Below are 26,319 nucleotides of genomic sequence, written 5' to 3'. Positions count from 1 at the left end.
GTGTGCGCACCGCATTATAGCTGCGAAGGCGCTCATTACTGCGGCCAAGCAGCAGTTGCCGCGCCTACAACCTTCCGTCAATATTTTGCTTTCGCTTAATGCTTGAACATCGTCCGAAGAGCTTTAGCCGCGTGGCAAACCTTTCAAGGCTATCCCTTTATGCGCAAGTTTACTGGCCAGCTCGTGAAATCGGCGGCTTCTGTTTGAAGCCGCGAAGCAACCGAATGAGCAAGGCGCCTGAGCCTCCGGGCTGGCTCTGGTTTGTCTGCAAACCTAATTTACTCATTTAATTAGCACTGTGGGCAACCACTACGCTGACATAGTTACTTCGCCTTAGGCCGAAGCACTGAGATACGTGGCAGTCAATTAATATTTATTATTACTAGATTTTTAACAATTGAGCTGTTGTTGCTTGCGTAATGAACTTTTATGTTAACCATGAACAGGAGGTCCCAATTCAGTTTCAACTATCCATGGGACCTCCTTCTGTATACCTCTATCTGTATATTATTTGTATGTAATATTGATTGATTGATCGATTGATTGATTGATTGATTGATTGATTGATTGACGTGGCGATAGTAGACTATGTTTGATGACCATATCTTGTTCTTACAGTTTCTGTGGATTTAGGGACATGTTAAATTTTTGCCGTAGCTTGTTTTTGGTTCATCATGTGTGAACATATATATCTGTGCTAACTGCGATGCTACATGGAAAGCATTTTGCGCATAGATAGGCCGGTTTCGGTGTAAATAAAACCAGTTGTTAGTAAGCGCTTGTGTTGTGGTTTGTGTTTCTTTGTCTTCGTCCCAGTTGCCCTGCGACTTTTGCATAACCTCAGTACGTTTACTTCAATAGATTCAATAAAGGAATTATATTAGGTCCTTTATTATTCTCAAGGTAGATTAACGACCTACCTTGTAGCACCACCTTTAAGTTTAGGCTTTATGCACATGATTTCTACTCTATAACACCATTAATGTTGTGGCGACACACTCCGCGCACATTTCTGCGCACCCTCCGTCTTCTTATCATCTGGCCCAGCATAACACAGCTGCACGCTGGACCGCATGGTCGATAAAACATAGCGCCACCACCACGTCACCCGAGGTAAGTGTCACCGACGGTGGCTATAAAAACAGGCTGCCTGGATGAAAAAGATCGCCTTCTACCTTCCGCTACTGGGACGAACGTAGCGTTGGTATGCCCGTCCGCTGCCATCGTTAGTCGAATAAAGAAGCGTTACGTTTTTATGTTGGGATTCGTCCTTCGGCAGACACGACATCCCACATCTGGTGACCCGGACAACGAACAACGCATCGCCATGTACGAACAAGACGCTCTTCAACGACAGCTAGAACTTCTCAACAGGCAGCTTCACGCGCAGCAAGAGGGGATCCAGAAGCAAAAGCAACAGCTTCAGGAACGGCACGACCAGCTCAATGGCTCCGTGCAGCAGCATCCTGCCGGCTCCGCCGAGGACGTCACAACCCCGGCAGATGGCATCCCGCACGCTGCCCCGCACAGCGTCTGGCGTGTCGCTGTCAAGCTTCCGCCGTTTTGGGCCAACTCGCCCGAGGTATGGTTTGCCCAAGTTGAGGCCCAGTTCTCCCTCGCGCACATCACACAAGACCGGACCCGCTACGATTATGTCGTCGCCCACCTCGATGCCCGCTACGCCAGCGAGGTCCGGGATATCCTTGCGAACCTGAGGGCTCTCCCCTCCGCGGGGGGGGGGGGAGGGGGGGGAGGGGGAAGGAGTGTGATGTGGCGACACACTCCACGCATATTTCTGCGCACCCTCCATATTCTTATCATCTGGCCCAGCATAACACAGGTGCACGCTGGACTGCATGGCCGATAAAACATAGCGCCACCGCCACGTCACCCGAGGTATGCGTCACCGACGGTGGCTATAAAAAAAATGGCTGTGGCTTAGGTAAGGTTAAGCCCAGGATGCGAAGCATACTAGCCTTTATTTTAGTTGTTGAACCACTGTTTAGCTTGGTGAACTGTTGTTGCTTGGCTATATTTGGTTCGGCTAGACGAAGAAACAACTCATGCGTTACTCTGCTTCGCCTTGGACGCCCCGCATTGGACGCGGTGAGCGTCGAGCAACGCAGCGTTCAGCGCGGCAACGAAATGTGCGCCTGAGCAAGCGACGCACGCCTGAGCTTTTAGAAACAGCTCGTTTCTAAGGCAACACCGCATTCACTAGAGGCGCTTTTGTACCGCTTTGAAGCATCGTACTCGTGGCTCGAGGAACGCCAGGTAGCGTAGAGGAGTGAAGACGTGTTTACGCCGGCTCCGCGAACAACCAAGGATTCTGGTGGTTTTTCTGGCAAAATGATCTGCGATAGTGCTACAATCGATTTTCGGAAGTGACAAGGACCCTGTGGACAGAATTGTTTGTGCCTGTGAGTCGATTTTTAGTGATTTTACGGCTAAAAAACTGTAACTGGAGCACAACGCCACGCTAAGCCTCACCCCGGCTTCGGCATGGCCCCGGCCGTGGACGGCGTCGACGGACAGCTCCAGGCCAGCGGCGGCTCCCCGAGAAGCGGCGACATGGAAGTGACGGTGGAAGGCAACGAAAAGGATCCTAAGGGACCCGACAACGAAGGATGGTTCACCGTTTTGGCGAAAAGGAGGCAGAAGACCGTGCCAGCTGGCGCGGAGACGACGATCGGACGCTCGGCGGACGCTCGGCGCGACGCGCTCAAGAAGGGAGCAGGGAAGAAGGAAGCGGAGCTATCGGTAGCATCGAACCTACCGAGACTGCCTGCCACGGGCTGGAAAGTGACTCTACGACTACGAGAAGGCCTCTCGGTGCTTCAGAAGGCACCGGAAGTGAGCCTAGGAAGAGCAGTGCGCGAAAGCGCGGGCGTCAGCCTACAAGAAGCCAAGGGAGACCGCTTCGTGATAAACACCAAACAAGGTACGATTATCTACCACACATTATCGATGGAGAATGCTAAAAAAATAAGCAAGATAGAGAAGATCAGAATCGGAGACAAAGATTACGGGGTCGTCACGTACGTGAACGCACCAGAAAGCTGTGGGCGTGGAGTCATTCACGGCATAGAGGAAATGTACTCCGACAAAGATGTCCTACTCAACCTCAACGAGGATGAAGACAACCCGACAATCCTAGAAGCAAGAAGAATGGGCAAAACCAGAACTTTCCTCCTAACTTTTGACGACGAGGAAGTTCCACGCACGGTTTTCTTCATGGGCGCTATTCTACGGTGCTTCCTATACAAGAAGAGGTACGAAGTATGCTACAAGTGTGGCGGACTCGGCCACAGATCAGACGTGTGTGACAATGACGAACCGAGGTGTAGAGGCTGTGGGGCAACCAGACCGCAAGAAGGACATCAATGCGAGCCGCAGTGCCAGCTCTGCGGCAAAAACCACGTCACCGGGGATAAGAAGTGCAGGAATTTATTCCGCACCCCGTACATCGTGAAGAAGAGACGATGGGAGCAAAAACAAGCGGCCGATGAGGCGAACCAAGAGGAACTTCGTAAAAGCAGGCCAAGCGAGAGATCGAACAGCAAGACCAGGAGCCGCTCGGAGTCCTTCCCGAGGCTACAGACGCCGCAACAGCAGACACAACAGAAGGAAACAAGTAACAAGGTGAGCTGGTCAGGCAAAGTCTCCCAGGATTCAGAAAAGGATAGAGAAAACCAGGAGCTAAAAGCGCTTATTAAGAGGCAGGAAGAACAAATCAGAATACTGATTGAGGATAGGAAAAAGGAGAGGGAAGAATTTTTAAAGATAATCGAGGAGATGAAAAGGGAGAAGGGTGGAAACAGTACGAGACAGGAAGAGAGTGTAGGGGACCAAGAACCTAAAACAGATCGGCCCCCGCTCAAAAAGAAGAGAACGGGAGAGACAGACTCAGACAGCAAGATGGACAAAGTTACTCAGGATATTACCCTGATGAACGGAGCTATGATGCAATTCATGGAACAAACTCGAGCGGAATTCGAAAAGCGCGACATCGCCCTCAAAGCAGAATTTGAGAAACGCGACTTCGCTTTAAAAGCGGAATTCGATTGGTTTAAAACACAATTAATTAACATTCAAAATGCATTGGCAAAATAACACGATCTGGCAGTGGAATTGTAGGGGCTTCCTGAAAAAGAGAGCAGTCCTACAAACATTCCTAACTAACATCGATAAACCAGATGCCATTGCGTTGCAAGAGTGTGGGAAAAATGCAAAATTGGCCGGCTACACAGCCTACACTGGGCAAGGAGAGAATCGACAGACAGCTATTTTAGTTAAAAGAAACTTAGCAGCAGTACTCCACGAGACTGACACAAATACGATTGATCACGTCCTTATTGAACTAGTACCGAGGAAAAGAAAAGATAGAAGCCTATACGTTCTCAACGTATACAGCTCTCCTAAGCAAAAAAAGAATTGTGGCTTCGATCAGCTCATCGACAGGTCCAAAAACATTGCAGGGAACAGCCCCATAGTCATAGTCGGAGACTTTAACGCGCAACACACGGCTTGGGGGTACAAAACCTCGCAACAAAAAGGCAGAGAATTATGGGATACTATCTCCAAGCATGACCTAACTCTACTAACAGATCCTCAAATCCCGACTAGAAAGGGAAATAGCGTTTCCAGGGACACCACACCGGACCTTACTCTCATAGGGGGACACATAACCGCACGATGGTGTAACACGGGAGAGGACTTGGGGAGCGACCACAGAATAATAGAGACGGTGGTAGAACACGGCATACCAACTCCCAAACCCACGCAGTTCGAAGCGGTAAATTGGAACCTCTTTAGGCAGAAATGTGCCGAAAAAGTGGAGCTCAAGGATTTAAGCAGTTGGAGCAAAGCCCTCTTGGAAGCGGTTGAAGAGGCCACCGAACAGGTGGAGGCGGACGAAACGCAAAAGGTAGTAGACCGGAAAATGGTCGGATTATGGCGGAAAAAGAGGCAGCTAGAGCAAAAATTGAAAGAGAATAGAAGCAATAGAAACATTAGGAGGGCATTAGCGCACCTGAACGGAGAGATTGAAGAATACGCACTCGAACTCACGAAACGAAATTGGAATAGCATATGCGAACAGATGGATCACACAATTGGTAAATCAAATACATGGCAACTATTGAGGCACCTACTCGATCCCCAAAACAGCAAATCAGAGACGCGTAGCAACATGCAGAAACTAGTGTATAAGTACGAAGGTAGTAATAGGCAATTGTTCGCTGAAGTTAAGGATAGATATCTTAAATGTGGTCCGCAACAAACGCTGCCGGACTACAAAGGCGAAGAGAACCCCCTCTTGGACAGCCCCGTCACGGTAGGAGAAGTCAGGGCCGAGTTGAATCGACTTAGAACGAAAACAGCTGCAGGACCGGACAGAATCAGCAATCGGATGTTGAGGAACCTAGACGACAAGTCGATAGTAAACCTAACGAATTTTATGCAAGAGTGTTGGGAGAAAGGTAAAATCCCCAAAGAATGGAAGGAGGCTAAATTAGTCCTAATTCCAAAACCGGGGAAAAAGCTCAGTCTCGAAAACCTCAGACCAATATCCCTCACGTCATGCGTCGGGAAACTAATGGAACATGTGATACAATCTAGAATCAGCAGATACTTGGAAGACCAAGACATATACCCTGACACAATGATAGGCTTCAGAGCACACCTATCTGCGTGTGATGTCATGCTACAGCTTAAAGAGCAAATTATCGACCACAAAACGAAGGACACGAAAGCCATCGTTGGCTTAGACGTGGCCAAAGCATTTGACAACGTAGACCACAGGGCAATCTTAGAACAATTGAATAACCTAAACGTAGGGAGACGTACCTACGAGTATATAAAGGACTTTCTGACTGACAGAACAGTAACGGTCAGTCTAGGGGGTAACGAGGAGAAAGCGATAGTGCTCAGTAATAAGGGGACACCGCAGGGCTCTGTACTTTCACCCACTCTCTTCAACATAGTAATGATTGGACTCCCGCACAAACTTAAGGACGTACAGGGGCTAGAACATACGATCTATGCGGACGACATCACCCTATGGATAAATAGAGGCAGTGACGCCCACATAGAAGAAACGCTGCAAAAGGCCATCAATATAATTGAAGAGCACTTAGAAAAAGCCGGACTTAAATGTTCAGCTACGAAGTCGGAGGCTCTCTTCATCAGTCCACAGAACATGCGAAAGAAAATCCATAACCACGGGATAAAACTCACTGTTAATGGGGACGCGATTCCAAACGTAAAAGCTATACGTGTGCTAGGCATGCACATTCAGGACAATGAAAGAAATACACAAACGATTAGAAAGCTTGAAATGAGCGTTAGCCAAACCTGCCGACTCCTCCGAAGAATCGCCAACAAGAATGCAGGCATGAGGGAGGCCAACCTATTAAGGATAATACAGTCCTTCGCGATCAGCAAGATTACATACGCAACACCGTACCTTAAACTAACAAGGGCCGAGAAAAACAAAATAGAAATCCTTATTAGGAAAGGAGTTAAAACAGCCCTAAACCTGCCACCATGCACATCTACGCAGAGGATACTAAACATGGGCATTTCAAACACCCTAGAAGAGTTGATCGAAGCCACACTAGTCTCCCAGCAACAGAGACTAATGCGAAGCAGAGGTGGTCTGAGAATTCTAGCGAAACTAGGATACAAAACTAACAACAAAGTAAGAAACACGGGAGCCATCCCGTCACAAATCAGAGACAGGATACGCATACCACCACTCCCTAAGAATATGCATCCCACTCACCACCAGGACAGGAGGAAAGACAGGGTTAAAGCGTTACAAAAATCACTAGATAAACAGCAAGGGGTGTTCTACACGGATGCAGCAGAATATGAAAGCAGACGAGGTTTTGTCTCAGTGACGACACAGGTTAACGGTGAGAACTCAAAGAGCTGCACTACCCCGCAAAACAGTGTGGAGGTTGCAGAGTAGGTGGCCATAGCCCTAGCTTTGACTCAAAAAGGGGTGAAAATCATAGTGTCAGATTCCAAAACAGCTATCAGGAATTATACCGCAGGGAGAATCTCCAAAGAGGCGCTCAACATATTGGAGAAAGGACCAATTCCAGAAGATTTAGTGAACCTTATATGGACTCCTGCCCACGAAGGCTTGCCCGGCAATGAGAAAGCGCATGCATTGGCCCGAGAGCTTATTTACCGGTCCACCAATGCAGCCTCTATAGCCAGGGAGCCCCTACAAAAAGAGGAAGGTATAAACACTTACAGCGAAATTCTCGATTATTATAGAATGGGAAGGAAAACACTGCCAGAGGCGCATAAGAAACTAAGTAAGCAGGAAGAGATAACATGGAGCGGGGGTGATCTGCAACCCTTACATTCTGAAGAGATGGCACGATAGCATTGAGGCCATGAGTTGCAAACACTGCGGGGCAAAGGCGGACATGATCCACATACTATGGACATGTCCTAGATACAATAAGCCAGGTAGGGATAGACAATCCTGGGAGACTTTAATGACCAGCTCAAAGGAAGCTGACCAAAGAGAAGTCATCCGCATGGCCCTGGACACCGCTGAGCTCCAAGGAGCATCAGCCAGCTGAAAGGGGAGGAGTAAGCCGAGGAGACAGGAAGACTCTTGCCTCCTTGGGGCTCTTTTTGCGGGTGCAAATAAACGTTATTTCTCTCTCTCTCTCTCTACTCGTGGCTCAGTGGTAGCGTCTCCGTCTCACACTCCGGAGACCCTGGTTCGATTTCCACCCAGCCGATCTTGCAAGAGTTGAGCAAAGCCACTTCTCCTCTGTCGTGACGTCACGGTGTCACGTGGTATTCAAGGCGACACCGCCGCGCCTGAGGAGCTGGGTTGAGCTCTCGTAATATGCTTCGCATAAAACAGGCTGCTTGGCTGAGAAAGATCGCCTGCTACCTTCCGCTACTGGGACGAACGTAGCGTTGGTATGCCCGTCCGCTGCCATCGTTAGTGGAATAAAGAAGCGTTACGTTTTTATGTTGGGATTTGTCCTTCGGCAGGCACGACATCCCACAATGTCATTGGTGACCATTAGAGTCTTGTCTAATCCCGCATGTATTTTTACGCGTGGTGTAAAATATGGAAACTGAACATCAACTGCAGTAATACAGTCGTGATTTCACCTACCCGCCGATGGAGCTACTTTTTTTCTACCACTCTGTGAATGGCGTTGATGCCTAAAAGACTACCCTAATATCAAAATTTAGGCGTTCTTCTAACAGAAAATCTTCTTTCATCTAAACCCATCGAATATGTAACCGGAAAATAATTAAAACAACTAGGATATTTGCACCGGACTTTAACATAGACACCTCGTGACACTGACCTGCTTTTATATAAAACGCTTATTCGCCCCATTCTTTAATATGCGTCCGTAGTTTGGTGCCCTGCAAACACAGCGAAATAACATCACTCGGTAATGTTCGAAGAAAATCTATCCGTTTAATTTGCCAAAAAACAGCCGCAGCTTTTCGCCTACACAAGCTCTACAATCACTGAACATGGAACCACATCTCAAGCAACCAACCACATCACAAGGACGCTCTGAAATGTTTATCTATAATAATTACCTGCACCTCTTGCATTTTTGACTGTACCAATAACACTTTTACAAAGGAAAGTTGTACCCGCAATTCCCACGCATCGCACACGTTTTTTGCGTGTACCAACAAATTCAAATAATGTTTTTTCCAACGCGTAATGGAACTTTGCAATTATCTGCCCGGTTACATTCGTTCCTTACCATTGAACGAAGTTTTAGCAGCCACTGGCGAACACCTTGCTCACCAGTGAATTGCGTCATCTGTATTATTGTTCTTTTTGTGTATGTGTTTACTTTTCAACAAAACTTGGGTTAATTATTACCTTGAATTTGCTTCGTTATGCGCTACTAATATTGCGTAACATTTTCCCACTCCTGCTTTAGCCCTATCATTGGGTGTTCAGTATATATAGTAAATAAATAAATAAAAATTAAAAAAGAGGTATTGCTATGATGGCTTGCTGGCGCGAAGCCTTCAGAATAAACCTCACAAACCTATGAGCTGATTTGTAAATGCGGGCCCAGATGTCCAGCACTAATGGAACTCGGTCTCCGGTACACTCTATCAAAGTTGACTTTGTTCTTTTGGGTATGATCACTGAAGTCTGTGGATTTAGAGACCAAATCGACATGTACTGGCAGGGGTTCTTTTTGTTCTTGTTGCTTTCTTTTTCTTTCATTTTACATCACCAAAAATTTATCTGCACGAGCGGTCTTACTTTCTTCCCTTTCTGTAATGCGGGTGTCACTACCATATTCATCGAATCCGCGGCTTACTTCTGAGCAGCAGGATGCGAAGGCCACTGAGCCACCCCGATGGAGCAGGTTGTGGTAGAACGCATCACTGCTATTTGCTCGCCAGTACAATTTATGCTCCCGTTTTTTTGCTTTCGTTTCTTTTTAAAAAGAAAGTCAAGTAAAATTAAGCGGTTTCAACGCACTGCGGGAAGCGGTGGACACGAAGCGTCACAACGTCTTCAGTGACATTGTCAGTACTGAGAAGCTGTTTATTTCGAGATGCAGGCAAAATTGCAAGTAGGGCTGCCTGTACAAAGTAGTACGAAGAGTAACGCTTCAGTTTAAAGCACCTACAGCCCATGTAAACTACAACTATTAACACTTTCCCCTCGATACATTAGTTATTGGTGCTTAGGGTCGCAATGAACTAAGTATAGTAACACCTTTTATCACGTGCAAACAACTGCTCAAGCGCTCCATCTCCGAACTACTCCAATCAAAGGTGATATATGGTGTCCTTTATGATTTCCCTCTACGCACCTCATGTGTATATTTCCCTACAGTACGCTTACTTGGTAAGACGCCGCGCCAAATCTGAAGAGGCATGAAAGCTCGGTCCACATGCTAGACCTGCTAGGCCGCAATGTGATATATAAATATCCGAATAGACCCACCCACGTATCTGACTGCACTACTTCCACAACCGGCTCGCATTACAATTTGCACCTAAACGTTTGTGAGGACCCATATCGTGCACTGGTGCCTGCATGAGTTCGCGAAGTCACCGCAATCGGTTACACAGAATCAGGAATCGGACCAAGTTTACCCGCCGACACAGTGAACGAAGACACACCAAACGCCGTAGAGTAGCCAAGGAGAGCTTCGCTTTAGAAGGTTCTCAGACTCAGCAAAGAAGACGCGGTACACACGCAATGAGCCTCCAACTCACCGGTCGCAGGGAAAGAACAGCGTGCTTTCGTAGCACCGGTCCGACACGCGGCGACCGTTGACACAACTGGTGAGGCAGCTCTCCAAGCTGGAAAACCGGTTGGAGCCGCGGTTACACACGTGCACGGTGTCCGCGGCCGCCGGGACGCAGGCTCGCCGGTCGGCGCTGTAGTAGAACTCCGGCTTTGGCCGCACGCAGTGCGTGTACACGTGACGGCTGCAAGACTCGTCTGTGGCGTCCTGCGATGCAGGAGCGCATGGCATGTATCAGTGCCTATGCCCGCGAAGTATCATCGTATCACATAGCTGCAGACTTTAAATGTGGCAACCACACTGATTCTGGAATTGCCCGGCGTACTCGTAGTGGCAGGCACAGTCTTATTTTCGTCTTTATGCGTAGAAAGAAACTTTTGCATCAGGGATCATCGCGCATAGGACTCACGTTCGTGCAATACCCTGTAATATACACTGTAATACTGAAAATTTATTTGCCTGCTCCACACCCGGCAGCATATCGCGGGCGCCACTTTCGCAAAGCTAAACTATTGAAAAAATAAGAAAATTCATATGCAAAGAATACTGCAGTGACGTAGGTTCCTCGGAGCGACCGATCGGGACATGTACATATATATACTGTTCGAGAGAAATAACTTTGCCTTAACGCAAAACATGAAGCGGGGTGGTCGAGCACACTCGGTCGCAGTTGTGGATTGTTACAGCTTTAGCTTCGTGTGATACGTGATACGCTACTGTGATACGTTACCACGAAACGACCGGTCCATACGCATCTCTTATACCAGGGACTACCGTGATGGTAGCCACCGCTCCTTCCGGTCACCGTGATTGCGCGACAACGCGTAAGCCCACATCGATCGGCATTCATCTTTGCTACAGTCTTCACTGCAGTCATTACAGGCATTCACTAGTTAACGTTATAATTATTGACACTAGGACACGTGACATTACGAAATTTAATCCTATCAGTTGGCAAGGCCATGTCCGTTGAGCATAAATCCTACGACTACACAACTACCAACAATATATTCTTCCCTAATATGGGCTATGAAATACATTGACGTTTCAATAACACTCGCCAAATGCTCTCCTCTAGCAGCTAGAGACAATCTTCACTGGAAAGCCGGAGCAATTTTAATATATTCTTTTTAGACGAATATGCCAAATGTGCTGCTACTCTTTGTAATCTGTGTCCTGAAGCAATAAAATGAAATAAAACATTATTTAGTAAACGTTCATTTACCTAGCTGGACACTGCGCTGTCTTAAATGAGCAATTTCCACCTTTTTCAGAAATTATCCTAAAAAGCCACCTCTTACAGGTGGATTCAAAAACAAGAAAGGAAAGAAAAGAGGACGGGTTAGGAATTTCCCAAAAAAGATGGGTGGTTGATATTGCGCATTAGTAGCACACAGCAGCTCTTCCTTGCTTCTTTCGTAGCGCTGGCGGCTCGTTTTGTGCCAGCAGTACACGACGAACGCTTCTCGCGATTCTCATAACTACATAGTGTTTCGAGTAACTTCAGCGAAACCTTCAAAATATGCAAATGCCACTCAGCTGGACCATACCACGGTAATATTCTTCCGTCGCTTGGAGCTGCTCAAATAATTTTTAGCATACCGCCTAATTGCATAATTAGCCTTAATTATTTATTCAACTTCTGCGTTATATTATTAGACAAAAAGCATTAATGAGAAACTTGTAGACCAACAAGAAAAACTCCGCATACAGCTTCCTCTTGCCTAATACGTGCTACATAAAAGCATTTTCCCGAGCGCATAGAAGCCCCCGAATGCACGCAAAATTGCCGCGCGACTGGACGTTCGAGGGTATTCGCGGGGTTACTTCACGCTTGGTAAAACACTTTTATGTTGGACTTCTTCAGCAATAGAAAGCTGTACCGGGAATTTTTCATGTTGCTCTACTTTCATATAATTATAATAATTGAGAAGTTACTTAAGAATAATGATCTAATTGGGTGTTATGCAAAAAAAAATATTCGGACTATCTCCAAGCGCTGGCAAACAACGTTACCTTGTTTCTGTCCAGCTACGTAGCATTTGCATATATTTAATGCTTGCTCAAGTGAAAAACCCTGAATGAGAATTGCCCCGCGAAGAGGACAAACTTACGCGTCTCGGTCGTGCGTCGTCTTCGACGCGAATCGTGGTCACAGTCGTGGCAGGTGTCGTCGTCTCGGGGCTCGTCTTCGCACTCGTCCGTGGTTGTCGCGCTGCCTCTCCGCTCGCCGCTCGGCCCGCGACTTGGATCCGCGCGCGATTGCGCATCGTCCTTTTCCTGTTGCCGCGTTCGTCCATGTCCGGGTGCCCAGTGCTCCGCAGAATGAGACGCTCGCCGACTGTGCTCGGCGCCACGCCCAGCCGCCGGGCCCCGGCATCCTCCTCGACGTCCGGGCTGAGGTCGAGCGGCGACAGCGAGCTGTGGACGACGAGAAGGCCGATGCCCAAGAGGAGCGCCGCGAAGGTGACCCCGAGGACGAAGCTCAGGCACTCGGGGCTTCCGTGCTTCGAGGGCTCCGTCGCACCTTCGGGCTCCAGCGACTGCTCGGAAACGGGCTCGGCGCTGCCTTCGTAATAATAACCGGCATAGCTGTGATCCGGTGCTACAGGTGCTGCCGGCCACAGACCTTTAGACAGGAAACCCGAATCGTGCGGTGGTTCAGTCCAGTTCAGCGGAGCCCTCCATCCGCTGTGGAGAGGCTGGGTCGCCGGAGGGATGACGCCGGAACGCTCGGCTTCGCAGTTCCACTCGGGTTCCCCTTGGACGGGCTGCATTCTCGTCAAATAAAAAGGGGATGAGCCAGAAGTGGTTACGAGCTTCTCCTTCTTCTTCTTTCTTCAAAATTGTGGCACGTGCCCACGAGGGCGGGAGATTGGCCATGGCTCTCAAAGGAAACATAGTATGAATTTCTTGCTTCCTGTTAAGTTAGTGATGTGTACTATATATATTTAATTATTAGTGATTATAAATTATTTTTCACCCCCCGTGGTTGTTTAGTGGCTATGGTGTTAGGCTGCTGAGCACGAGGTCGCGGGATCGCATCCCGGCCACGGCGGCCGCATTTCGATGGGGGCGAAATGCGAAAACAACCGTGTACTTAGATTTAGGTGCACGTTAAAGAACCCCAGGTGGTCGAAATTTCCGGAGTCCTCCGCTACGGCGTGCCTCATAATCAGAAAGTGGTTTTGGCACGTAAAACCCCATAATTAATTTTTTTAAAATTATTTTTCTGTTCTTTGTTGATATTTCTCATGCCACTTTTGACGTAGATGCTATATTATATACGAAAGTAACGCGATTCAGTGTTACTAATGAGGAAAAGGAGTTCAATATGATTGTTTCTCAGTAGCCATGACGTACTCATGCACAATTTGGCACATTTCCTTTCGGGATCGACTAAGGGTACTTGCCCCTAAAGGCACAGTGTTAATCACCGAGAGAGGAAGGCCCATGCACAATAGGGGCTGCTCTAAGTAGGTATTTCTTTCGGAATAATATTTTTGACGAAAGCAGGGTAAAGGGGTCCCGTGATTCTATATCCCCACGCCATGCACAAAGCTTCTGTGGTGCGAATTCACATCTACTCACGTACGGATTTAGTGGCAGTATTCGACATCGTAATAGGGTAATAGAAACATTACATTGCCGAGAGGGACAAGAGCGGACATTCCAAGGGAACAATAAATGTTCGTAATCTGGTGCGGCAAGGAGCGGCTCATATTTTTCTACTTGGGACTTGTTGCCGCTTTCGGAATCTTGTTACAGCGAGCAGAGTAGGTTTGCGTATAAAGAAACTTACTGGCCCAACAAGCGCTGCCTTTGCCATTTGCCAAGCTGTCTGCAACCTCATTAGGTGCTGGTCCATAATGTCCGGTTATCCACACAAACCGAATTTCTTCAGCAAGATGTGGTACAAAAAAAAAAAAGTGTAGCGGTCGGTGAAATAGAGAATTGTGAACTGACAGGCAGTCGGTGAGCAATATTATGTGTGGCACATTTTTCCGAGTATTGTATACGGACAAGCATATGGCCATGAATTCGGCCACATAAATTGGAGTGTAAACGGGAAGACGAATACCAAAGCTCATGATAGCATTTTCGAGCAAAGGCTTATCACTGATCTCTCATCTTTTTGTCAGGCGTCCATGGACACTACTTTGTATGAAGGAAGATCTTTCAGATACTCATTCAAGAATCCGACTAGTGTCTGTTTGGTTATGAATTTAGCATTATTTGGAATTATGTAATCAAAATTACAAGTATTACATGTTTTTATTTAAGTGACACATAGAACGTATCGTAGATTAACGTTTATTATCGCTTAAAGACTATGCGTAAACACGAACTGGGGAGCTTGTATCTTGGCCATATAGAATAAATATATAGTACCGGTTGTGCGACAAACACTGAGTAACTTGTCGCGGGAGCATGTTGCATTCTCTAAGTTTTCACTTTTAGTAGCTTAAATCGCGACGCTAAATCTGGTGCGTTTGCTTCTAGATACAGCAGAGTTCGCAGCACACCTAGGGGCGCGAAGACACTGACGTAGGACCCACCTCTCTATCATAAATAAAGGCAAGCACTTATAATTTGGAGAGCCTGACGTCACTAAAGAACCTAATTCAAGAGCGGGTCTTAAATAAGCCCGGCAAAAGTAAAGTAGAGCATCACTGGACGTACCAAACTTCACATTGCATTTTCTCGTCACCGGGCCAAGAGGGATTTCACCTCTTCTCACAACGTTTTTATGTGAGAATGCCAATCTGGGCCTGGTTAGTAAATGACTCCCCTGTACCGCAAATCACCTGATTATCATAAACAAGGAAAAAGGAAACCGATTCATGCGAAGGGAATACAAGAAGGAGACTTCTGTTAGTGTGAAGGACTATGCGAAATTATCCAGCAAGACCACAAGAAGATTTAAATACGCTTGCAACTTGGGGTAAAGAATGTGAAAATATTTAGCGCAAGCAAAGAATGCAGTACGTGTCATCCGCATATACAAACAGCGTGACGTTCTGCATAATTGGAATATCGTATAGTAGCATATTAAACAATAGTCGGGAAAGCACTGAACGCCAAGGTGCACCTCTCGTCTGGGAGAACCACTCAGAATGATGTTTTTCGTCTGAGCAGAAAAATTTTATTCCATGCTATAAATCCTTGATCCAAGCAATCATATACGATGGAGGGTTTAAGGCAGGAATTTTATTCCGCAGGAGGCTGTACTCTACGCTGTCATAAGCTTTTGCAACATCTAGAGTTTTGAGGACCGAAACTTGTAAGTTTCTCTTAGAACCGTATCTTGCTTTGCAAATCTAGATGCATGGACGAAATAGAACTTACAACCAGTGCGAAATCCAATCTGAGTGGCGCCTAATGCATTAATTTTAGAAATGTGCTCTGATCGCGGATTTTGAAGAACTCTTTCAATTGATTTTAGCATATAAGAAGTTACAGTCATTGGCCGAATGTCGTCCAAATCAAGCCCTTTTCTGGCATTCTTGAGAAGCAAGATAATTTTAGCAATCTTTCACTCGTTAGGTAGCCATGGTTTCTCAAGGGAAAGGTTCACAATATATAGGAACTCCCCCATTAAGTTATCTGCCACGAATTTCACCATAACAACAGATATATCATCATAACCGGGATCTGCCGATCTCATGCAAGCTACCACAGATAGAAGTTCCGATGATTTTCACTGTGACGGAATTCTCAACACAACTGAGCACTGTGCCTGAAATCGCAACGCAAGGCCCGCGTACAATCCAATCAAGATTAGTCTTAGCTTCAACTGGGTTCCGTACAACGGAGCTCAAAATGTGGCTCACAGAATCTTTCTTGTTTGGCTCCATGAATCTGTGTAGGGTTTCCCTATTCTTTCGATCAGATAAGTAGGCGTTTGCATTAGCGTTGTAGCAATCCTTAGCTTAACCATAGGCAACCACTCTCTGCAGAGAGCACATGATAGAAAAAAAAAATGTAGGGAAATGATCACAAGAAGTCCCGCTATTTAGAGATGTCCATGATGACACGCTAACTCGAGTAGCTACCAGAGTAGGGGTAATTTAGGAACTGGAATCTCGGCGCATAAATGGTACAGCCTCCTATTACTACAGCGAACACTTCTTGATGATAACCATGACCACAGGAGTTCATCCCCTCGTATCTGAGCGGTAATCCCACGTGATATGAGTCCCCTGCAATGAAAGTCGGTCCAATTTACTCAATAAACGATCAAAGTAGGCTGTCCTACGGACATCCCCGGGGAAGCAGACGTTTATTATAGTAAGGGGGGCACATCTGGTACGAACTAAATGAATAGCCAACAGTTCACTTTCCGGATTCATGATTTCCTTATGTATAACAGCTCTGCGAAATATTTTTGAGGACACCATAGTAATTAAACCTCCGCCATGGCAATGCATTCGGTGTACTCTGAAGACGCGAAAATTATTAGAAGAAAATTATTTTAGAGGGGTCAGCTGCGATTCATAGGTAACAATAAGGCGTTGAAGATCATATAAAAAGACAACATAGAGCGGCAATTCCATTGGACAATATTTAACTCAGCAGTGATCGCTCCAAGACCGAAGAGGCAACAGCCTATTTCAATACATCAATCTTCTTCATGCTCTGAGAACATTTCTTGCTTTTTGTCTGAAAATCCGAGGAGCAGACTTCTGATACGTGATTTGCGCCGCAGTTGCGACAGCGTGTCACAGATTTACATGTGTTGCCTCTGGGTCCGAAATGCCAACAGTTCTTGCATAGGAGAGCACGTGGGACTAAATGATCTACCTTATAGAAAACAGGCCTTACCTTTAGCTCTGTAGGAAACGATATTCCAGCATACGTTGATACTGTCGACTCTGTCGGAACTCGTGCCGTCAACCATTCTGTTGCAGTGGTACACGAAAAACAATCCCCGTGTCAGCTTCCTTGAAATCCTCGAGTACTTCCTCGGGAGAGCAAGATGGTTTCACACCACGAAACATACGCTTAGTACATGCCAGTGGCTCCAGGATGAAGGCCTTTACCGGTAACGGCGCCAAGGTTGTGCGTCAGAGCAAGTCAGACCCTAAAGCCCAACCTCAGGATTTGCAGACAAAATCGCCTTCTTCCAAATGATCTGACTTCAAAAATTTGAAGATAGTGGATAGTAGCTGTGCGCAACCATTCCTGAATCAATTTAGCGTTCTTTATATAGATGGCTCCGTCACCAGTTGGCATGAACACCCCGGGTATACCATGTAAGCCATTTCGAGTGAAACACCCAAGGGATAGTTTCGGACCGGCAAGCTGGCAAACCAGACTGCCGACACTGCCCCTGGGGCGTTAACATACATTACAACCCAATACTAAGAGAAAAGCTCAAAAACTAGCCGAGGTATCGAAAAACCTGGCCAATCGCTCATGGTAACAGCACCGGGCCCGGCACAAAGTCCTAAGTGACAGCGTTCCTCAGCTTCTTGACGGGTGACCGCTCGAGCTTCAAGGCGCTCTAACTCTAAGTAGCTTAGTAGCTGTTACGAGCAGAGCGAGGCAAGGGGAGCACAATTTTGGTGCTTTTTGTCCTCTCTGGAATATTGTGACCGGTTCGCAATCCCCAGATTTTTCCACTGGGTTAGGGCAGCGGTAAACGCTATGAGACGAAACGAACACACCCAACTTATGCAAGCTTCTTTGGACTACAGGGATAAAACGCTCTTTTTTTCACCAGGATTTGAATCAAGGTAGTGTTTACAATACAAACGTCATGGGCGGGAGTGTTATAAGGCGAAAAAAACCATATAAGGCGAATATTTTGACACTCTTGATCACATGCATAGCATCTCAATGAAATCACAACGGTTATTTCAGTTCATTCTCTTGTAAGCTAGTCATCTAGCTCAATGTATTTATTTACTGTTCTTGAACTTACCTTACGACTCGCCATTCTAAGAAATTATGGGTCGTCGCCACATTGGTTTCCTGCTCCTTCACCCATATATCGCGGATAATAATCTAGCTCAAGTGGAAGGTCGGAGTTACTTGTCAATACAAGGCAAAAAAGCGGTCTTACCTGCCGTCTCGTCCAGCCCTGCTAATGCGTTGAACCCACGGTCTCGAAGCTTTCGCTCTCTAGGAAACATATAGAATCCGACGCCTTTGTCCCTTGTGCTGCTGTTGCAGCACCCAAGAACGCAGCAGGTGAATCTTCCCATCGCACTATGGCTCCACATGGACCAAAAATTGCCAAATATTGCTTGAAAATAGGATGCGCAGGGGTGCCTATAGTGGCCGGATGACTACACGTAGCGGCATGCACTGCGGCAGCTGTGGCATGATCAAACTGGCCGGTGGATTCAGTCTAATACAACCAAAGTGAATAAAAAAATGCCGATGCAGCTCAAACGGTTCAAAGCACGTACACACACCACGGCTGATGATGAACGTCGTATGTTTGAGCAAACAGAGATTGTCCCATACTGTAGTTACTGCTGCACTCAAAAGCTACATACTGGTTCCCTAAGGACTTTGTATGAATTGACATCCCGTAAATTTCTCGAAGAGCGTGCAGCACAAGACGACAGATGGATAGATGGATGGATGCTCTGAGCGGCCTCCTCGAAATGGGGAGGGGTGGGGTTGCACGACCAAGCTTCTTTTCTTATTTTGCAAAACGTCTTACCTACGTAACTTTTTTTTTAAGACAAAAAATTCCCAGCATCAAACTTTCTGAGTCACTTTCGGGCAGCTGCTTTTTGTACGCCGCCGTTGTTTGTGTTCGCTCTATTTTTCTTGCACCATACTTCCAACTACCTTTTTACTTATCTCTGTTGTGGGCATCTTTGCTCTCTCCCAGCTTTCACTGAAACCAAGAGCTTCGAGGCCAGCGGAGCCTAACCCGGAAACTGGGTCCTTTCAAGCAGCGCCGCGTCTTCTTGAACAAGCCAGAGAGGAGGAAAGGTTTGCGGTGCGCCCTTTCCTTCTTGCCTGATGAAAAGGTATATAAACCAGAATTTCCAGCGCCTGAATGCGGCTTCCATGTTTTTATGATTGTGAAGATGATGATGATAGTATGAGTGCTGCACGGGGACTGCGGGAACGGCGCGAGCGACAAGTTGTTGGGTCAGTTGCCTGCGATGGCGAGTTCCGAAAGATCTGCAGTCTTCTTTTCATCTCTTGATGACGGTAAATGTGCCGTCGTGAGCATGATTATGTTTCAGATGCCAGAATTATACCGCAGAGATAAATTAGCGAGCGTACCCTGCAGCGTTGTCTGCTTAAATGAATATTGAATGTGGTCAGTTTCGTTCCAATTGCAACACCCGGCCCAGTTTTTTTCTCTGTGAGCTTTGTGTAATTATCCCGCTTCAGGGGGCCTGAGGCGGTGTCTTAAAGGGACTAGGTGGCATTTAATACATGGTACCTCATTCTTTAAAAGATGAATAGCATTTCTGTGGCGCGCGCTACAGCCGCACTTCGTGCTGCATCTTTGCCTCTCCTTGTCATCTCAATCGTAGTATGCGCTCTTGGCACGCCATGACCGAGATGAGTATAATAGAGTGATTTTCTATGGTCTTGCTATATGCCGCCTGTTACAGAGGCTTTATTAATTATTTCTGTCGCAGTCAATACAGTACACGCAATAACTTAATTGCGTATCGATCCATGTATGAGATTGGTGTAGGAGGGGGCGACTTCTGGCAGGAAGAACTGAACATGTTCTGTGCGTAGCGGAGTGTAAGCATCGCATATTTATAACAGTTCAAGCATCCCTGACATAGCGCGCAAGCAAAAAAAAAATAAAGAGAAAGAAAGGGAGTCAATGACGCGAGCGCAGCGCTGTTTCTGTGCGCACTAGTCATATGGTGCTTTCTCTTTTCGCGTGCGCCAGTGTACAAATGCAGCTGATTCCCATGTACTACATGTAGATGTGCACGTAAAAGACAGGACACGGAAGCCGTCAAGTTCCACGCCTTCTTGTTAGACTTGCGCCTGCAACAGAACATTCGCTACCAAAGTTCCGAAGTCGACAAGCGCACCCGTCCGCTTTCTTCTAACCGTTATTTCATATCGTACGCGGTGCTCTCCGTGGGTGCTGCTCCCGGAAAATTAACCGAACAGCTTCAATATAAAGGCGATGAATGACCATAAATGACCGTATAATCTCAAACCCGCAGTGGATATAGGAAGGCTTGACATGTGCTATCACGTATAGTTTACGGCTCTGAAACGTATAACCACCTGAAGAAACATGCTGGCACGAAGTCTTTTCCGTGCAAAGCCAACACCGAATTGCGTTTTTCGCCGCACGGATAATTCGTACATAAAAATGCACACCAATAAACACAGGCTTGGCGTCTGCTTGTATGTTGCCCGGCTGCTGCATCATCCACGCCGAATCGGATGCACAACGAATTGGGTGCAAAGAATGGAAACGACAAAGACCATAGAGATTTACAGGAATGAGAAAGAAGGAAATTAGAAGAAAAAATCTTTACGATAGCATGAAGTGCCTTGCTATTTGGGACTCGAGCTGGTTGCCTCAGGACAAAAAACATACCGGAGCAAGTATTCGCAATCAGATGAGGCATGTGTATGCTGCAGCAAAACTCTGGAGACCAGTCAGCACATCGTAATCGAATGTGAAGTTTGTGAGCTGGCATGCCCGCGTGGCGTGGTACAGTGCGGCCGGCGCGTTGCAATCGTAACAGGTTCATGGGCATTGTCTGGGGATACCCCATCGTGTGAGACCGCCTGCAATACGTGGAAATGAGCGTCTAATTTCCTCCACGACACTGCCTTTTCGTGCGTGAAGGGCGCGTGGGGCAGAGGGGGGGGGGGGTGATTTCCGTCTTCGATGTCTCAATGGTGGCGTGAAATCGTTTGGCGATGAATTTTAATCTCTCGTCTTCGCGATAGGCTTGCTGAGAGGCTCGGTGGACGTGCGCTCGAGTCGAGGCGTACGCCTACATATTCCCAGCGAGAGATTGATGACCTAGGATTTACTTCATTGTGGCTGTTTTCAGCATGGTAGAATTTCGTACAATATAAAGCGCTACGTGTTGTATTCTGCCTGTAGCGTAACTTATGCAAGTCACTGGTAAGTCGGTGGGCGCAAGGACCTGCTCTCTGCCACGGTTTGTGCCAATGACAACCGCGATGGCCACTTCTTTGGCGCGGGTCGTGTCTATAGGCAACACTCTCGTCGCGCAAATTTTCCGCAGGTTTTGGTACATGACGCTGACGGCATGAGCATCATCCCTGTCTGGATACCTGGTCACGTCGGCAACCGGCACGTCGGATAAACTGGCGTTTTCTTTTTGTTATGCCATCGCTCGTACTTGTGGACGGTCCTTATGGCGAACGGGATGCATCTTTGTAGGGATGGATGTAACGTAGAGGCATTCAAGAGTATCCGACGGGTCACCAAGCTTTTGTGCCCCTGTGTTAGGAGTGGTGCAGCGCCGCACCATTACTGATTGGACATGGCGGTTTCTGTGAGGTTATTTTCCTTTTGGCTCGCCAGGTGTGCTTCGATTAGCTGCTATGTGATGTGCATGCCGAGATGTCCTAATATTTCGATGTAAATTTCCCAGTGGAAGGTCCATCGCTTGTTTGTATCCTTTTAGGATGAGTACATTTGGCTCGAATCTTTCGCTGCGGGTAAGGGTTCATTGAAGAGTGGCGCATACCCGGTGGCATATATCACGTGACCCATGTTGGTCCGGCGGTTGGTTTCGAACCTTGTTCGCGCGAAACAGCAGCTCGACGCTGAGCCCACTAATACGTGGACTACGCAGCGACCTAACTTTGCGGGAAAACTCTTAGGGACCCACCCAGACAGGAATACAATCCCCTAAAAGTACATGAAATTCATGAAAGTACGTGAAAGTTCATGTAATACGCTTTTTGGTCATTTGTTCAAGCGACTTACTTTTTGTCCTTGCGCATCTCAGCATCTCCACCGCTACTTCAAAGCCGTAGCATTTCAAGGAACCATATAAATATGTACCAAGAGCACATTTTCCTTTTTGACGCTTAGTACACTTTTGTGCGTGCATGTAAGTGTGTAGCAGCGTGAGAGTGTTTGTATACTTGCGAATCCGCGTGTGTGTCTGTTGTTACGCGCAACCACTGCGTTTAATTAGAGCGGCGTTTAGACCATCGCCCAATTTCTTCTTTGTATCTCGTGGTTGTGCGTCCAGCGCATTGTTCTCTTCTTTTTACTTTTTCTTCTTTTTTTTCTTTTTTTCTTTTGCGAACTACGACAGAGTAATGCTACGAGTAATAAAAACTACAAAGAAACCTTCGGGTCGTTGCGGTTGGCCGGATCCTATCATAAGCCCAACCGCCTTTCTTTCATTTCGCGCGTCGCTAGTGCTGCTATACAATACTGCTTCGTCTCTCCGTCTCCTGAACGCTGTGGTCACAACAAGAGGAGAGAAGAAGACATGGCACCAAACAAAACTCTAGGACCAGGCCAGACGGGAAAAGCAAAACGAGCGCTAACGCACAAGGGCTGCTTGTTTCGTGGTCCAGATTGAAGTTGCCCGCCTGGCGGGAAATTTTCTGCCCCGTGGCTTTCTTTTACGGCCTACTCTGCCGCGCTCCAGTCGCCAAGTGTTCCTTTTAGCAAAGGCGCCGGTAAGTTCAATGTGCACTTTCTTCGGATTTTTGCTTGTGTAGCGGCGCTCTTGAAGCTTAACTTGGCCCCATCCCGTCGCCCATTTTCTTATTTAGGTAGTATCCAATAGGCCGTAGCCAGTGCACACCGATCAAACTGAAATTACCTAGCTTACAGCTCGAAACTTGAACGACCACATTTTTTAACAAGGACGAACAGCTTGAGACAGACTAATTTAGTTTTAGCATTGAGAAGGTTTTAGTTTTGGTTCTCGAATCTACTACGTAGAGAACACGTTTTTTTTTTAAAGTTTCTTGAAGTAGTACACGCTACAACGATGGTAAAGAACGGAGCCTTAGAGTGGCCGTTTCTGGAAAAATTTATGGGATGTCCTTAAGGGCACCTCGTTAGGTTAGATCAAACAAGAGAGTGACAATGCAAAAAATTATACCGCAAACATGTACCTTCAGGCGGGACGGCCAAGGAGAAGCTACTGCGGTGAACTACAATGCCTGCTCCTACTTATGTATTCAAAACATTACGCCTTTGCAGTTCGTCGCTCTCGTTTCAGCAGGAAAGCATTTATTATTACTGTTACTTAGAACCACAAGAACCAAACCATTTAGGAGTTATTGTTAGTGAAAGACGCGAAACAGCGCACAAGCAGAAATAAATACGAAGCAAGAGACAAAAACAAATCTGGACCGCCTCTTTGTCACCTCTCGACAATAAAATTTGACTTGGGTCAAACCTTACTGGGCAATGTCCATTGAAACATTAGGTTATCGGCGTTGGGCGTTGCATAAACAGGGTGGTTGTTGTTGGGAAAACAAGTGTGCTGTTAGTATTATTTACGTGAATGAGAAAGGGTAGCGTAAATCACGGCGGCAGTTCACGAACACTATGGCAAAGTTTGAGCAGTGCTGGAAATGTTATCCACGTCATTGGCGGCATTCTTCAAATTCGAGGTGAAATCGGCTGTCCGCTATATAAACAGCCGGGTTTCACATCTTGTTTATTAAGCTATTTACTAGTGCATGAGTTCATACCACCACTCCGTGACGACACGCTCTTGCCCAGTAATATGACAATTTCTTTATTTAAGGAGTTCGCGCTTCCGTAAGAGATGTGTTGTCAGTTTAGTGTACGTGTTCAAAGACGCGTAGTGTATCTTGATGATGCACACCTCCGACATTGGAGGCTGTTCTTGCTTTTCTTTAGAAAAATCAGGCTCAGATGATATAATGTGACCACGTGGTGGCCTAACCAATGCTTTGTCTTACCTATATTCCGGTTCCCAGAGGATGGTAGCAAATGCGGTTGCAGGCTAACCTATCTTTTCTTTACCTATTTGATCTATCTGTCTGTCTGTCTGTCTGTCTGTCTGTCTGTCTGTCTGTCTGTCTGTCTGTCTGTCTGTCTTATCTATCTATCTATCTATCTATCTATCTATCTATCTATCTATCTATCTATCTATCTATCTATCTATCTATCTATCTATCTATCTATCTATCTATCTATCTATCTATCTATCTATCTATCTATCTATCTATCTATCTATCTGTCTGTCTGTCTGTCTGTCTGTCTGTCTGTCTGTCTGTCTGTCTGTCTGTCTGTCTGTCTGTCTGTCTGTCTGTCTATCTATCTATCTATCTATCTATCTATCTATCTATCTATCTATCTATCTATCTATCTATCTATCTATCTATCTATCTATCTATCTATCTATCTATCTATCTATCTATCTATCTATCTATCTATCTATCTATCTGTCTGTCTGTCTGTCTGTCTGTCTGTCTGTCTGTCTGTCTGTCTGTCTGTCTGTCTGTCTGTCTGTCTGTCTGTCTATCTATCTATCTATCTATCTATCTATCTATCTATCTATCTATCTATCTATCTATCTATCTATCTATCTATCTATCTATCTATCTATCTATCTATCTATCTATCTATCTATCTATCTATCTATCTGTGTGTGTGTGTCTATCTGTCTGTGTGTGTGTGTCTATCTGTCTGTGTGTGTGTCTCTGTCTGTGTGTGTGTGTGTGTCTGTCTGTCTGTCTGTCTGTGTGTGTGTCTCTCTCTGTGTGTGTGTGTGTCTGTGTGTGTGTGTCTGTCTGTCGCTCTCTCTCTGTGTGTGTGTGTCGCACTCTTCCTCTCTCTCTCTCTTTGTGTGTGTGTGTGTCGCTCTCTCTCTCTCTCTCTCTGTGTCTGTATGTCTGTCGCGCTCTCTCTCTCTCTCTCTCTCTCTGTGTGTGTCTGTATGTCTGTCACTCTCTCTCTCTGTGTGTGTGTGTCTGTCTGTTGCACACAAGCAATCAATTAGTGAGACGGCTGCCGCATTTAGATGGGGGCGAAATACGAAAACACCCGTGTACTTAGTTTTAGGTGCACGTTAAAAAACCCCAGGTGGTAGAAATTTCCGGAGTCGTCCTCTACGGCGTGCCTCATAATCAGAAAGTGGTTTTGGCACGTAAAACCCCATAATTTAATTATGCTTTAATTGAATCCCAAAGGCAGTGCAATAAGCTTTACGCATTAATCACCACGACGCAGCCAACAGGATAGCATCCTTCTCAGTGGCGTAGCTAGGTCGTCTGGCATCCGGTGCCCATAAGCCTTCTGTCACTGTCCCCTCCCCCTCCCCCCACCCCCGTGTGTAGTCAGGAAGGGGAGGATACCGAAACTTTTTGGGAGTGGGGGAGGTGATGTTTGAGCAGTAGCACAGCTGCATTGAACCCCCCCCCCCTCCACTTTCGTTCCCAGAGATCGCTAATATAGCAGGTATACAGGCTGTTTTACTTTCTGCACGAAATAAACCAGGGTACAGCACTGGTAACTTGTGACAAGCGCATTTGCACATCTGCTGTCCGACTGTAATGCTTGGCAGCCTATGCATATAAAGTTTTAATTAGCCATTTTAGAGGCAACATTTCATTTGCAAACTTGAAGACCGACAGTCATATGCCCAAAAACAACTTCACGAAAATCGTCGTAGGTACTACGTCATGATGTATTTTGGTTTTCACTAGCCCTGAACCCAATCGAAAATTAGACAGTGGGTCAGCGACGCTGATTTCCACATCCTATGAGAAAATGTCATCGGCTTCCTTGCTGCGTGGGCGCCAATACTATGACAATTACGAGTTCTCTTCATTCTTATCCATAAAGCCTTTCTTTATTTGCTGCTATTGGCAAACGTGATCATCCGAACTGCAATACCACGACAAGATTTCAAACGGAATAGAGCCCGCTCCGCGTCGATTCCTGGCGTCGCAATGCAAAAAACGAGAAGGCCACGATGAAGCCCGTGCCAGAGAAAGCTAGCGCTACTTTTGGTCTGCACACGCAATGGAGATGATAGAGAGATCGACGTAACGGATATTTCATAATTCTTTAGGTTCTGCCAAA

The 26,319-nt window shown here is 46.5% G+C and overlaps 1 protein-coding gene across 1 annotated transcript in view; it reads right to left on the bottom strand.

Annotated features, from left to right (window-relative positions):
• Window positions 1–26,319, bottom strand: part of LOC135914708 (uncharacterized) — an 88,101-nt gene that overhangs the window by 1,147 nt on the left and 60,635 nt on the right. Inside the window, exons 2-4 of the mRNA XM_065447648.2 lie at window positions 17,115–17,191; window positions 12,404–13,060; window positions 10,258–10,496 (exon numbers count right to left, since the gene is read on the bottom strand). Coding sequence (XP_065303720.2) covers window positions 10,258–10,496; window positions 12,404–12,589 — 425 coding nt within the window. The 5' untranslated portion in view covers window positions 12,590–13,060; window positions 17,115–17,191. The remainder of the gene's footprint in view (window positions 1–10,257; window positions 10,497–12,403; window positions 13,061–17,114; window positions 17,192–26,319) is intronic.

Source organism: Dermacentor albipictus, chromosome 2, assembly GCF_038994185.2.
Source record: "Dermacentor albipictus isolate Rhodes 1998 colony chromosome 2, USDA_Dalb.pri_finalv2, whole genome shotgun sequence".
Classification (NCBI taxonomy): Eukaryota; Metazoa; Arthropoda; class Arachnida; order Ixodida; family Ixodidae; genus Dermacentor; species Dermacentor albipictus.
This window is presented reverse-complemented; position numbering and strand designations above follow the sequence as displayed.